Genomic DNA, 15585 nt, shown 5'->3' with positions numbered 1-15585 from the left:
CTATTTCAATGAAGACTCACTAGAGTGCCAGGATCTGCTTAAGCATGTAACAGCAAACTTGTTTGCTATGTTCCACTATTATTATTCAAGTAGTTTAACGAGACCACTGAGCTGACTTTCAGATCTCTTAGAGTTGGTGTTTGCTTGTTCCAAGAACACAGAATAGGGAGAATCCAGTAAAGGCTACCATCTGTTACATTAGACGTGTAGGTCACCTTCACCTTTTCTGCCATCCAATGGGAACTTGCCTGCCTGTACTTTTCATTTGCTTCTTTTCCAGTCACCAAAAGCTTCAAGTGGTACCACAATAAGAGGGCTGGGAAGGTTGAGGGGTAAAAATGTCACCCATGCATGTGAACCTCAATGTGGATTAGACTAATCTTTTCTTGCATCCTCTTTAGACAAGAGGTGGGGGAATTGTGAGGAGCAGCCGTTCATTAACCCCCTTTAAAACAGGCCTATTTCCCATTGTTGATATATTTTGATATAGTTACAACAGAGTTGGTTGTTAAACGTGACCGCCAATTCCTTTAATGCCTATACACAGTAGGGTGGAGCAAAAACCAAGTTTCAAAATTCAATATGCAATAGTTTTTTTTTTTTTTTAAATATGTCGGCTGAAATTACGTGTTAAAATTAAATTAAGTTCAAAAAATATTTTGAGGTGCCCCAATGATGATAAAGTTTGACAAAATTACCTTTCTCTTAATTCAACTGCTATTACATTTTCAACTACTATATTTCACCTTGTTTGATGTTGCCTGTTGTAAATGCAAGTCCTTTTTAGACTGTGATTGTGTACAAGAAAAAAAAGGTGCCTCAAAGAGAACAGAAACTTTTATCTGGCCAGCGCACTGAAAGAAGGATGGTGATAAGTGCAATTGATAAAGTAGTCTCAAACAAAACCAATTTACATCTGAGAGGAAAAGCAGACTAGACCCTTTTTATGCAGCACAGCAGAACAATAAAAACAGATGAAGCTCAGTTACCATACGATTCATCATCGTCCCCAGAATGGAAGACAAAAATGAAAGAGACCCCGAATTCTCAACTCTGAAGTCCCTAAAAAGAAGGAAAGCAACTAGAGCCTCTGCCTCTTCACAGAAACACTTGCATTTTCCTTCCTTAGCATCAGCCTGTGATCGTACAGGTATATCAGATCATGTTGCTGCCATTATTTCTAGTTCTGTGCTATATGACATATCAAGTTCTTCCAAGGCAAGTTCTTCTTTTATAATAGATCGCCATGTACTCTGAAAAGTCATTGATCAGCATCTACTTTGATAATAGAAATGATACCACATTAACTCAAGTAAAGATAGGAGGTAAGAGTTATCAAAAGATGAGCCAAGACAAACATATATCTTAAAAGAACCTGGATTAGAATACTTAGAGCATATAACAGTTCACTCAAGTTCTGCAAGAGCAATTTCTGATGGTATCACAATCTTTCTTGAAACTAAACAAATTCAAACACACTGATATTAATAGCTTTAGGTAGCAATGGTACCGCTGTTAATACAGGGCCAAAAGGAGGTGTTATTAAACTTTTAGAACTGAACCTAAACAAGCCATTGAGGTTCCTCTTCACCATCTCATTGATAAACTCGATGGAAAAAAAGAGGACCCAGAGGTGTTACTAGAGAAATGGGCAAGAGGCTTGAAGGATGTGAAAAGCTACAAATCAGTGAATTTGAAAGAATTCCTTCTGATTTACCAATTGTTAACAGAGAAGAGTTCAGCACAGATAAAAAATATCTGAATGACATTCATCAATCTATGTCAAAAGTTAAAATTTAATTCCTCATCAGAATATGGAGCCCAAAAACTGTGTAAGACCAGTGAACTTTCAAAATCATTGAATGCTAAGATAAACGAAATTATTCAACCTGCTATTCAGCGCAATGCCTTTTATGCACATCCTGAAAATATCTTATTAGGAATGATTATGGATGAACGAAGCCACATACGAGAACTTTCTTGGAGGCACATTAGAAAGGCGAGAGACCAATACAAAGGAAAATCTCTAAGGATTTTCAAGATTCCTACCCTAAATTTTGAAACAACTGATTATACTACAATGATTTCCTAGCAAGATATGGAAGATACAGAGCCAACACTAACCCACAAGCTCACAGACAAAGAAATAGAAGATTTGACAGAGTCTGAGCAGTTGATAGCCTTTGCACGTTTACCTTGTCATACTCAGACTGTGGAAAGACGTGTCAAGTTAGTTACTGAAGCTTCATCCTCAGTTTGTGGGTCACCATCAAGAGATGGATTCATTCGTTCAAGAATTGAATTAGAAAACGGATGCCTATCTTTGAAACTAGTTTTAATTTAAGAAATTGAGTAAATACAAGACTGATATAGAATAAAATTGTATGGTTGGGTATGGGTGGAACCGAAATACATCCACCGCCTCGTGGTGGGTTCTAGATTATTCTGTTAAGCATTACCAAAACCAGAATAAAACTAACAGCTGTACAAAAGATATATACCACTGAAGCAAGATTTTTGAACGATGCTAATTACAGAGTACTACTTGGAAAAAAATCATAAAAAATAAAACATTTCTCATTTCTTACTTTTTATCATACAACGTGACATTAAGCACAGTGAAAGCTATTAAAAAATGTTTGTTTATGGTCACCTGATTATGCATTGGAATCAGTAAATTTATTGAACATGTCAATGAAAGAAAAATATAGATATTTGTGTTATTAGAAATTGTAAATATTCTCCACAATGGTCAACAAAGCATAGTTATAAAAAAAAAAAGGGAAAAATTAGCAATATTTCAAAGTCTTCATTATCTTTGGGGCACCTCAAGATATTAACTTAAGCATCTGATATTTTGACATTCGTCTTTTGAGAAGACAGCATCTTTTTTTCACTATTGAACATCATATTTCGAAAAAAAAAGTGGAACCAACCCTTCGATTTTGCCCTCCACCCTACCGTAATACAGAATGGTCAGGAGACTGGACACAATTCATTAATTATACCAATTAACATAATCTATTGGAAAAATATCTGACCAGTTAAAAACAAGTTTTAACAGTAGTCTCTTCAAGTTTTTTTGGGATGCCTAGTTTTTCTTTAAACTGCACATTTCTGGTGAGATTTTTAATCATCTTGACAGCACACAAGATTGATGGCAATTATCCTGTGACAGCAGGAAAAGGACATGTCAGGTAATATGAATTACAAAAAGGTGGAAAATGTCTAATCAGTGTACAAGACACTATCTAGTGGAGACCTTTACAGCATACATGTTCCACTAATGTGCAGTTTTACCATGCTGAAGTACAGTGCAAATATATTTTCAGAACTGTTATATTATTATTATAATATAAAAGGGCACATGCATTATCCAGAGGTGGAAATTCTAAAGCTGGAATGCTACTTACTCTTAGATTTAAGTCTCCAGTAAAACAAAACAATGAAAACTAGTATCCCCCTAATACAATAATAAAAAAAAAAAATAAAAAAAACTTACTTTTCAAACACCTGTTTCCTTTCTCGCGATGTCAACAAAAGATACCGGGGATCAAAAACGATTTTGAGAGCTCCTTTTCCCAAGAGCTGAATGCTGATACCTGAGGAATATAAATTTGAATAAACTCCTTGATCGGATGCAAACTTTTTGTACACATGAGATATCTGGTGAATAATAGAAGTTTCTTAAATTAATTTCCTTTCTTTAAAATCTTGCTGAATATGTCATTATATGACCAATAACTAACTAAAATGTGTGTACAGAAACAAGAAAAAAAGGACTAATGACCAAACAAAATACAGATTAATACAAAAATACATTACCCCTTTTTCAGCACCAAAAGGTCTCGGAACTGTTCATACGAATCTCCAGTGGAACAATGGCACGTTCCCTGGCAGCCTTTACTTCAGCCTCAATGGCAGCCTCCTTTCCTATGTCGATGCGTTTTATTTCATCCTTTCCAGTCTGCTGGAGGAAGAAATAATGGCAATTAACTAATTAAGCAGACTATATTCACTTTCACATAGAATGATGCCTATCTTTTCACTTTATGCGCAACAAAAGACAGCACCTCATTTGATTGTGTTGAGTTCATTGCAAAAAGATATTTAAACAGAAAAAGCACAATGAAAAGTTTCAACTTACGCAGTACTATTCATTTTATGCACTATTTTTGTAAGGAATTACTTTTGGTACAGTAAACAGCTTTATTAACAAATCATTATGATCAGTTGTCATAAACATGGCCTATGATGAAGCAAAACTAGGTCTAATTCTGTTTTATTAACAGCCCAACAAGCCCTCACATACCTAACAAGTGTATAAACATAAACAAAATCTTGTGTAGAGAGTGCAACCTCTATCAAGTATCAAGGGAACTCACAATAATACTGATTAAACAAGGCAATTTTCAAATAAATAGCTTACCCAACTACCTTGGAAGAAATGCAGAACTCCTTATTTTCACTGTCTTTAGTGACAACCAATTAACCAACTAATTTCTGTGTCTGGATCCTGAGCCCACGACTTTCTATTAACGGTGCCCTCGTCAAAAAGGACAGCTGACAACTTTTACTTCAACAATTTCTTATTGCACCTAAACATTTCTTACTAAATCACCTGGATCTACTTTTGACATCCTGGCACTTTTATCTGCTTGACATTACGTAATATAACTGCCGATTGATTTTAGCCAATTGTAAATTAAAAGTAAACCTTTTTATATGGGTACAGTTGAACCTCAAAACCAGCATTCTGTGGTCCGGGAACTCGCATGGTTCAGCTCGATTTTGAATCGGCTGCCACTAGTCTGTAGAGCGGCCACGAGGGCACCACCACATATTGTTTACAACTTCCCTGATGGCAAAAACGTGCCATATTTCTTTTGTTTTGTGAAAATAATTGTTAGTAATAAAAATGTGTGAAGTTGAATATGTTTCTGATATTACTTACTCTTTGAGTGCCTCAAAGATTAAAGATGATATAGTTTTGACCAATTTTTTATACGTATAGCTGAATACGTACCCATTTCACATGCCACTCATGAGATCAGATGATGCTAGAGGTAACAAGCACAAGCATAAATCTTTATCTATGTTAGACAATGCATCTCTTACTAGCGAATGTTTAGTGTTCACTTCCTCAATAGCCGGTGGTGAGCTATGTTAACGTTTTGAGGGTAAAGTGTCAAAATTGCAATGAGTGACCACCGAAATTCATTTCTTATTTTTGTCATTTCATTAACCTCTACACTAAAATGAATGACGAAGAAACTAATAACGGTAATTAAGAAGACAGTAAATTTAGAAGATGAGTCACTGATAATATTCTGCAGATTCTGAGAAAACTTACGTAAGTAGGTGACTTATGGTTAGGCTAACTACGGAATATAGGCTAAATATATTAAAGTACACCATTTTATGGAAAATTGTACAGTATGAGGTTGTAAAATGATAAAAAGTGAAAACAAATGAGTAAAAATATGATAAAAAGCAGTGTTCAAACTTAGCCAAGTCGTAGGCTTTTGTATGTGGAATTAGCTTGCAAGACTATGTTTACATTGGGCTTCATTTCTCAGGGATGATTCTATATATTCCGGGATTTTCTGTGGTTTGGCAGTGGCCTGGTCCCAAGGTTCCTGGATTTAAGAGGCTGGACAGTATATAAACATAAGACCCCTGGTTGTATTACTTACAGCTATTATCTGTGGCTGTAAACCGGGTGGTGCAGTTGCCGTCATGGGGGTTTCTGTACGTGGCTTTTTGGAAACTGGCTCGTCCTTTGATGGTTCCTCAGCCTTGTTCTTCATGCCTACTACTTCTGCTGGAGGGTTATTCACCATTTTTTCAACATCTGCCCGATCTGCTAAGTCTGGAGGTTTCTCCCAAACTGACGTTCTGTTGTACAAAAGGAATTTCTTTATTAATATAAACATTGCAAGCAGTAATTATAAAAGTGAATTCATTCAAAACAAACCCATCATTTACAAGTCCCCATTCAAGTCTCCGTGAATGCTGAAGATATCAATTCACAACAGCTACTGAACATATCCCATTGAATTTTGGGTTCAGGTGCCAAGGATATTCAATTTTGTACGTCTTGTTTGTGGCAACCTCTGTAATTCTAGTCAAATATCATAATACAAAACCTGGAGAAAAGTTAAAAAAAACCTATGCAACTGACAGAAGGATGATTAGTTGAGCAAAGACAGACTATATGACAAATGGGAAAGTTGATGACCAATAAGCCAACCATGATGGGAGGGAGAAAGGATTAAATGTTTGTATCCTTGCTAATAAAAAGTTTTTGATTAAAGAACATGTCCAGGGTCCTGCCACGAAGACCACAAATATAACTGAAGCAATCTGAATACTTACCAACTTATTGATCCTTGAAATAAGATGACTAGTTCTTTATTCACACACAAATTCACTTCCAAACATTCGCACTTGGGGGATAATTGAACTTGGAATTAGCAAAGGTAGCTCACTTAACAAAAAATACCCTGATTTAATTCTCCACTTACTTTGTAGTGGGATTATAAAAGAAGACCCTGCCATCACCGGTCCAGACCACACACCACGGTGTACCAGAGACAGGTTGTGAAGAAACTGGCCGGCTTAAATCTTGCTGAGTTTTCTGTTCTTCTGCTTCTGCACCCTAGAAAAACAATGGATAAATTTCAATACAAAATATTTAAAGATTATATGTGTAATACTATAACTATGAATAAAAAGACTTGCAGACAAACCTGCTAGTACAAACAGATAAATTTAAAAAAATTAAAGATTTCTGTGAACCCTAAAATCCCCGAAATTTTTTTTAAGAATTGAACATTCACTTTTGTGTAACTGATATAATCAGTCCACTGTCAATGGAACATATTTAGCTAAAAACTGACTTCTGTGAAACATACATTACGAACACTTTTTAATCTTTCGCATTAAACCTAAAGAGCAATATTGGCATAATTGCACATCATTCAGCCTGAATTTCAAAACAAAATCAACACTAGCCTTGACAACATTCATGTTACATGGCCTGCAATACCAAAACCATTATGTAGATGTCCACTAGGTTGAGGTCTTTAAGTCAAGTTCAGGTGTTATCAGTAAATTTTTAACTTATATTCCAAACGGGTCAAAAGCACAAATTATTCAAGTGTTACATGAAGTACACATTAATACTAGTACAGCGAGTTTACTTTTTTAACTCGGCTCACACATACAAAGAAATAACATCTTATTAAGACTCTTGACACTTAACAACTGGATACATTATTTGATGACACTACAAAACCTTCAAGTTGTTATATTTCTGCTTTACCATTTGCTGCCAGTTTAAATTAGCCCAATAGGATATAAAAATGAATATGGTTGCAGTTAGGGAAGGGATACTGCTGGGTCTCTATCGCAGTTAGGGAAGGGATACTGCTGGGTCTCTATCACATATAGCTCCAGAACTTCCAAGGACTTCATTTTGCTCAATAGGTTGGTTGAGGGAAGATCAGTGGAAATTAAAGCACAGGAAACACATGAGCAGTGGAAGTTCATGGAGAGTCTTTGAGCCGCATGACAACAAGGCAATGCTGAAACAAATACAATTGCTGTACCTTAGAATCTTCATTATCCACTTCCATTGGAGTATCTTTGTTCTCAGGAGACAAAGCTCTCTCGCCATTGACTTTGGCTGTAGTGCTGTCCTGTGACGCCTCCGACTCTGTGCCTGGAGCTCCAGGGCCAGAACTGACTCCCAGACTAATGCCTTGAGCAGTGCAACCTGGCAGCTGTAAGGTAAAGTTACATTTAGTACACAAAATAAGTAACAAGATTAGAGTTTGACCATACCAATAAAAAATAACAGTACCAGTATGTATTGAATGGCAAAACTTGAACTGCAAAAACAACTCATCAAATATGAGAAAAGCACAAAGCACATGGATTGTGTACATAAAACTAAGGGAACCAGTGTATTTACATACATTTTATTTTACAATAAAAGAATAAAGTGTAAAAACTTACAAATCAATTTAAAACAAAACTGACTACTACAAAATTAAGCATCACATCCACGGTACATGTTAAGGAACACTGAAAATGACATTAATCAAAACATCACATCCACTGGTACGTCTTCTAAAGGAGTATTTGAATGACATTAGTAAGTCTTATTCATGTCTACCTTAACCCTGCTGACACCCTAGGAACATGAACAGAAACCCACTGCCAATCTGAAGCATTCAAAATGGCTATGGAGGAGAAGCAGCATTTTGAAAGGCTTCACAACACTGCACACTATGTACACCACTGGGTCATTCAAGTTACAAAAGCAAAGAACATTACTGAACACAAATAAAAAGGAAAACATATTCTCTCAAGGGCTAACAAAGTCATTCTTACATAATTTACTAGCCAAAATAACACTTTAGTCAAAGTGGCAACACCAGCCACATAGAATTTCTCTTGTAATAATACACAGACATCAGGTACAATGCAGTAAACTGAGGTATCAATATCTTTTAATGAGTTGCATCAAACTTATACATATGTTTATACTTGAAGGATTGTATATAGTATCTATGATAAATGAACACATACCTCTACTTTTAAAACACGTACGTGATGATCCCATCGCCTCAATCCATTATCAACGAAATGTTACTAAATCCACTGCAAATATTTGTCTAAGGATAAAACCTCCTTTTTCACATTGGTGTATGTTAATCTGAGGGGGTGATTAGCAACACTAAAAATATTTAACTGCATGCAAGCTCAGTATCATTTTGATTTTTATGAACTACTTTTGTTGGTGGCCTCTTTACAAGTACATAGTGAAGAATATGACAAGGTGTTTAAATCCACTGATTATCATTCCACTGATTATCATAGACAATTAAGACATGAATTTGAAATTAGAAAGAAGATACTATTCTTTGCAAATAAAGAAAACATATGTTTATTTGCATCATTATAGCTAGCTATCTTCTGGAACTTCATCATATAAAGTATCAGAATAAAAAAAAGGACCTCTCAGAATAACGATGTAGAGAGTGCTAATGTATTTTTCAACTTAACATAATGAAATGAAATGACAGCAGTGACTCAAATGTAAACCCAATTCCAGAGTGAACAATGAACAAGCATAAATGAAGAAATACTGTACATTTAATTCAACATAAGGTAATTATTTCACGCTAATCATATCTATGTGAACCTTACATCCCAATCTCAATATTGTTCACTTGAATCATCTTGGAAAAATTTGTTTAACCATCACAGATAACATATTACAAATGAAGTTTCTCATAATACGGAAAGACTAAAGTGGCACAAAGCACAGCGCACTTACCTTCCAAATCTTTCAAGGGCTGAGGTTTCTCCCAGACAGACTCCTGCGTCTTTGAATTGTAATAGTAGCTTCTTCCATCGGGGGCCTTATGTTCTGTCCAATTCGCTGCCTGAGCCACAAGATCTGGATCTAGGTTGGAGTCGTCCATTGTAGACGAAGGTGCTCCCTGGGTCACGATCGTCGTACTGTTGCCAACGACGACAGCCCCACTGTTTGCTGTGCCGACGCTCTCAGTCCCTGGAATGCTAGTTCCCGTGTTGCCTAACCCAGACGATGCTCCCTGAAAGTGGATTCATGTTCATTTTATTCAATTTATGTTCAATTCTCCCACAATTGGGTTAGATCTCTCAAAAAGTTGTCTACATTTTTAGACTGAATTACCATAAGATCAAAGTTCTACTGGTCAGGATTAGAAATGTACGAGATATCTGCATCCGCAGATTATCCCCGTTTTATAAATCCGCATATGTATTGACAATTTCTTAAGATCTGCATCCGCATTAGCATTGCGAGCAACATCCGCATCCGCAGTTTGCGAATGCGGACACGAGGACATCACCAGCACCAATAGTGTTCAACAGTTCATACTCATACATAGTAGCTAAAAGTAGATTTATTTTTGTATTTGCTAAATTCGGCTTTATAGTTTTATTATACAGAATACATTCATGATACATAATTACCCTTTTCATACAGTTAGTATACTTTATAAGTAGCGCAGTTATAGCATATTTATTTTAATAATTTCATGTCATTTACACACACTCTCCTCTCTCTATTGCGAAGAATGACCTTGAGTTTTGTCACCCTTATCATGCAACGAGAATGAAATAACCTGGTGCCAGGACAACTAAAACGTTAGTGTATCCCTGTTACTGTTTGCAGTTGTATGTTCATATGTAAGTATAAGTATACACACATATACATGAGTATCACTTGTGTTTCTACTTTCAATTAGTACATCAAGTATTATGCAGTTACACAATTTTGAAATCATTTGGCTGAATAATTAAATATATGTAATTTATTTAGATTGACAAAGTATATCTGCATCAACAACAGCGAGGGGATGGTCATCAAATATCCATATCTGATTGCGCAAATCTAAAAAGATTGATATCCGCATCCGCAAATCATTTTCAGGCATCTGATACATCTCTAGTCAGGATTAGTCCAAATCCCCTCATGAAATCAAATAATGTATATATATGCTACTTCTCCATGCTGTTTGTCATAACCCAGAGAAAAGCCCTCTTCCTGTTTTGAAAATTTCACTACACATCTCAGCTGGGCTAACTGTAAAAGTACTGACGATGGTCGACACTGCTTATCCACTTACTCTTATTCGCACACATCTATCAATCTGCACTTGTCACAAACTGTCTAGCTACAAACCCTTTGAGATTCCAATCACATCTACTGGCATCATATATAAAAATAAAAAATATTGTGGAATCATACATAAACAAATATAAACCACAATTATTTCAGTATCTAGTGGCATTGGGAGTGAGTCACTAATTATACACTCAAAAGGAATCTGTACAACATTCAAAAGGAAATTTATAAAAATTTTTGGGGGTCATGAATTTACAAATCTCCAATTTTTTCCATATTTAAAAAAAAAAATTGCGAAATTTATGCTCTTGGTTAACTTCAATGCATCACTGACTACATCATTACTCGGTTTCAAGATACACCATAGCCAGCATTCTCTAAAAATTCAATCAATCTATGGTAAACAGCAAATGAAAATGATCTCTGAGCTCATATGCCATAAGACTTAACTGTTTGTGCTTCATCAAAGTTCAGTTTTGGTCCTCTTAAATCTTCATAAGTAGCTTTCGTTATGTCTTTAAGACAAGTGCATTAATAAGCACAGCTGACAGCAATCAACCATTTCAACTCCAACTTTTTTTTTTTAATTCAGTGCATGAAAATAGAAAAATACAAATATTCCTTTTATAAAATACCAAGTGTGAAGTGCACTAGGGACTTGGAAGGAGGTACCATAACTGATATAATAAATTGACCGTTGTTCCAGAGTAAAAAATTGTTAAAAATGTTCTAAATAATAAATCATATTAGTCAAGTGACAATTCCCAAACCCCTATCACTAAATATCTGCAGTTGATAATAAAAGTGCAAATCCTATAAAAAAAAAAATCTTGTGGACAAAGCTATCACGTAATGAGGTTAGTAGTAAGTTAATCAATTTCCATATAATTTTTGAAGAAAAAATTTGACATTCATGGGTATTTTTTTAATATAATTTTGAGGGGCTTCTTATAATACTTCTAGTCACTGAAAACTGGAAATTTATGTGACAGCAGATCTATCTATAAAAATAAAATGCAAAATGCCTTTAAAATGTATAAATTTGTTTGAAATTCCCTTCTCTCCCAACCCCCCAAAAACCACATTGTGAACTCCCCTTGCGCAAACAAATGAAAGAAGGATCTTGTAAAATTACCTCCAGCCAATTTAAAGGATCTTGTAAAATTACCTCAGGCCCTGAAAGAGGTTCGGATTCATGCTGCTGCTGAGGCTGTTGCTGCTGCTGCGACTGTTGCTGTGAGGTTGGAGGCGGCTGTTGCTGCTGCTGGCTCTGAGGCGGCTGCTGTGACTGGGGAGGCTGCTGCTGCTGCTGCTGCTGCTGCGTCTGAGGGGGCGGCTGCTGGTGGTCACCCATGTGACCTGGGCCAGGGCCTGGCATTCCCCCCTGCGGGGGCATCCCTCCCATTCCGGGCGGTGGCATACCCCATCCTGGGGGACCCATGGGAGGTCCAGGGGGCATTCCTGGTCCGTGGTAGCCGTTCCATCCAGGGCCTGGCCCAGGACCAAAACCTATGTAGACACAATGCCTCGAATTATTCAAATTATCTTTTACAAAACTCTTCAAATATAAATATAAAGTACATACTGGAAACTGTCTCACAAGCATCATTCAAAATAAAAAACTAATCCATACGCAAACTTAAATATATATCACAAAAAATTTAACCCACCCCACAACTTCAATATATCTTAAAATATAACCTGTCATGAATCCATAATTCCTGATAATCTACCAACCATGACACAAATACTCCCCATTTCATGCAATCTTGTTTGCATGTTGTGCTGAACCTCTAAACAATTGTACAATGGTTCATGGTGAAAATGCACATTTTTTAAAATTAAAATACTGTTCTTTATGTCTTTGCTTCTAAATATGAAGCTTGGTAAACATTCAGGACAAAACACTTGGTTCCTAGTAAAAACTAAACCAATTTGAAAAAGCAGAGATCATTCATCCACCTCCCACTAGCTTGGAGCTTACAATATCCCTCTATAAAGGCAGATGATGAAAATACAATTAACATCCACAACTTTAGAGGTACTAATATTTTATCACAAAACATCCTATCAAAATGTCTACAAAACATTACACTTACGTATTGTTTTATGTCACTAATTTTACATCTTTGTCCACAAGGGTTAAATGATACATTTCTTGTCATGAATACATCCAGGCAAATAGAATATGGCAAATTAATCTTAGCATAAAATTTAGCTATTGACAACTAAGTAATTGATCCATTTTTTATGAAATAAAGAAAACACACGAACACCCTGCAATACAAAGAAATTTAGCATTTCTCTAAACACAGTAACCTACCTTCCCAAAACTCTTGGCTAAGGAAAACATGAACAGACATAAACACCAAACATGCTCTTAAAATTCACACAGATTCAGCTCATCCAAGAAATGCTCAAAAAGCCACAGCATGCTTTGTGAGGAAGCTTAACATTAGTTTACATTCAGCTATACAAATCTCTTGACCACCTCTACTCATTTTATGGGGAAGAAAAGGTCCTATTAACTGAGACTAAGAGCTGTAATTTTATTCCTGAAATACGTATGATATTGCATTTTGCATCGTTAAAATTCAACAACATTCTGAATGTGATATCTACTACGCTGTAACATTTGACGTCAAAACCAAATAAATGAAGTATCCATTCCACAAGAACCAGGGATATAGAAGTGTGTGAAAAGATCACAACTTCTGCCAAGACTGAGTATAATGAAGTTTAATATTCCTGCTGCTCCCAAATGCAGACACTTGTGCTGGTCACAACGCCTGACTTTTAGAAAAATTTTCTTTTAAAAACCTACAAACATTGCCTAACTTGTAAACTTGAAACATCATAAACCAAGATAAATAAACTGATGAATACAGGAAATATTTGAAACTATTTTCTGGTATGAGACCAGCTGAAACAACGCTCGTGTCAGACACATAGCACGTGTAACCAAATTCAAAGAATCTAAAATACATGTGACATATTTGCTGGCGTTGCTGGATCAAAATGTAATTCTTCAATATATGTAACTGATTTTAAAACATTTACAATACATGTTCTGTCTCTTCGACACTGCGAATAAAAATTTACTATTACTAATTGAACAGCCCACCTCTGTTCCTACTGCTGCCCCTCTCTCGTTTTGATCTGCAAATCTTCGCCTCAAAGTAGTAAATGAGACTTGCACGTATTCATATTAACTCTCGACCTTCAAGATTATTTGCCATTTTTCTTTTACATTTGCTTTTCCTGTCCTTCAAACTACTTTGCTCATATTTTAGCCTTACATCAATGCTATTATTTTAGTTTGATTCCAAACTTCAGTTAGAAAACAAGTCGCTTCAAAGGGCAAGTATATAAATATTTGACGCTACTTATGGCACTACAAATAATGATTAAACCTTAACAATGAATTATCATAAGAGAAAATAGATACCTATGTCAATCTCACAACAGAACAAGTAGCCCCGACAGAATTAAAAGGTGAAATTTGGTACATCTATTACTCTACCATCCTCTGAAGTTAATACTACTCAGAATTCTGTCAAAATGACTGAAAGTGATACCTGCATTCACACAGAAAACCAAAGCTTATCCCTTTTTGTCAGCGTTACTGTAGTGACAATGCCCACACTGCCACAAACTGGACTACCTTCCCTTTAATATACACACACACAAACCACTCAAAAGTAGCCCCTTATAAAACAACTTCCTCAAAATACTAAGGTCAGTCTTGGAGAAGTTACACCTCCATTATGAGACTCAGAGCAGACCAGCAATTCAACCAAGAAATTATGAACCAATATACAATCTTGGAGAAGTTAGACATCATTTATGAGGGTCAGAACAAATCAGTAAATCAATGCTGATATTATGAACTACTGTACAATACTAAAATACTATAAAGCTACCAAATTCACTATATATATCTCACCTGTCGGCGTATGAGCACTTGTTAAAGCACATAAACAAAATTAATAATACAAAGCCTACATGGGGAACACAACAACAGCGAAGTCATTAAAGGACAGCCACTATAAGCTAGGGATACATATCAGGGTTTTACTACCTAGTCTAAAAGGGTTAAATAAGACTAATTATACAAACCACTGATTATAAAAATGTAATTAAGCTATGCTGATTTACCAAGTGGACAATACCCTCATGAAAAAGCTATAAATAAATACACAAGGTTACATTTACCACTACAACTATATAACAGATCGTCAACATTTTTAGGTTCTTTTCAGGATGGAGCAAATATGGGGCAAGACAGTTATATAAACTGATAGCTACATGAAAAACATGAAGCATAGACAACGCTGGTGCCAGGCTATGTACAAATTAGTCAGCGTCCTACCGCATTTCCATGGTTTGTGTTTCAAAATATTTTTGGGAAGGAAATACTACATGAATGATTTTCCCCTAAACGCATTTGAACTAGAAAACTCAATAACCATAAACTTACACCCATCTTGTCTTTGAATGCATTTAAAGCTTTAATATTCATGGCACAAATTATCTGTGCATCAGTAACTTATTGAAAAGGATACTATATTATTTCACTTTAACCAAATTCTTGACAGTCTTTAAGTTATCTAGAATAAGCTGCAAATATTTACTTGCTTTATATCCAAGCAATACAAGTTCATGACATTACTATGATCCCAAGGGTGTAAATAAAAATAAAAATTAAGACAGTTAACACATAGAGGTGGGGTTAAAAAGAGATGTTGGAGCTTTGAACTTTAAGACTGCCAATTACTGCATGATATTCAAGAATGCAAATCAAAATTACACAGCAAGACTGATCTTTTACGATAAAAAAAAATACAGCCAACTATTGCTAGCATGAAAGCCTTTGCAATTTCTCATGAAAACTGTTA

The 15585-nt window shown here is 35.6% G+C and overlaps 2 protein-coding genes across 2 annotated transcripts in view; both read right to left on the bottom strand.

Moving 5' to 3' along the window:
• Positions 1–15585, bottom strand: part of LOC135205286 (transcription elongation regulator 1-like) — a 96658-nt gene that overhangs the window by 23530 nt on the left and 57543 nt on the right.
• On the bottom strand, positions 7759–12196 carry LOC135205169 (basic salivary proline-rich protein 1-like; the record flags this gene model as incomplete). The annotated part of the gene is given in 3 exon segments (XM_064235532.1): positions 7759–7787; positions 9350–9629; positions 11823–12196. Coding segments are annotated over 3 exon segments (683 nt in total), but the record flags the coding sequence as incomplete, so codon positions are not given.

Source organism: Macrobrachium nipponense, chromosome 49 (assembly GCF_015104395.2).
Source record: "Macrobrachium nipponense isolate FS-2020 chromosome 49, ASM1510439v2, whole genome shotgun sequence".
NCBI lineage: Eukaryota > Metazoa > Arthropoda > Malacostraca > Decapoda > Palaemonidae > Macrobrachium > Macrobrachium nipponense.
Note: the sequence above shows the minus strand (reverse complement) of the source record. Positions and strands in the feature narration are given on the sequence as shown.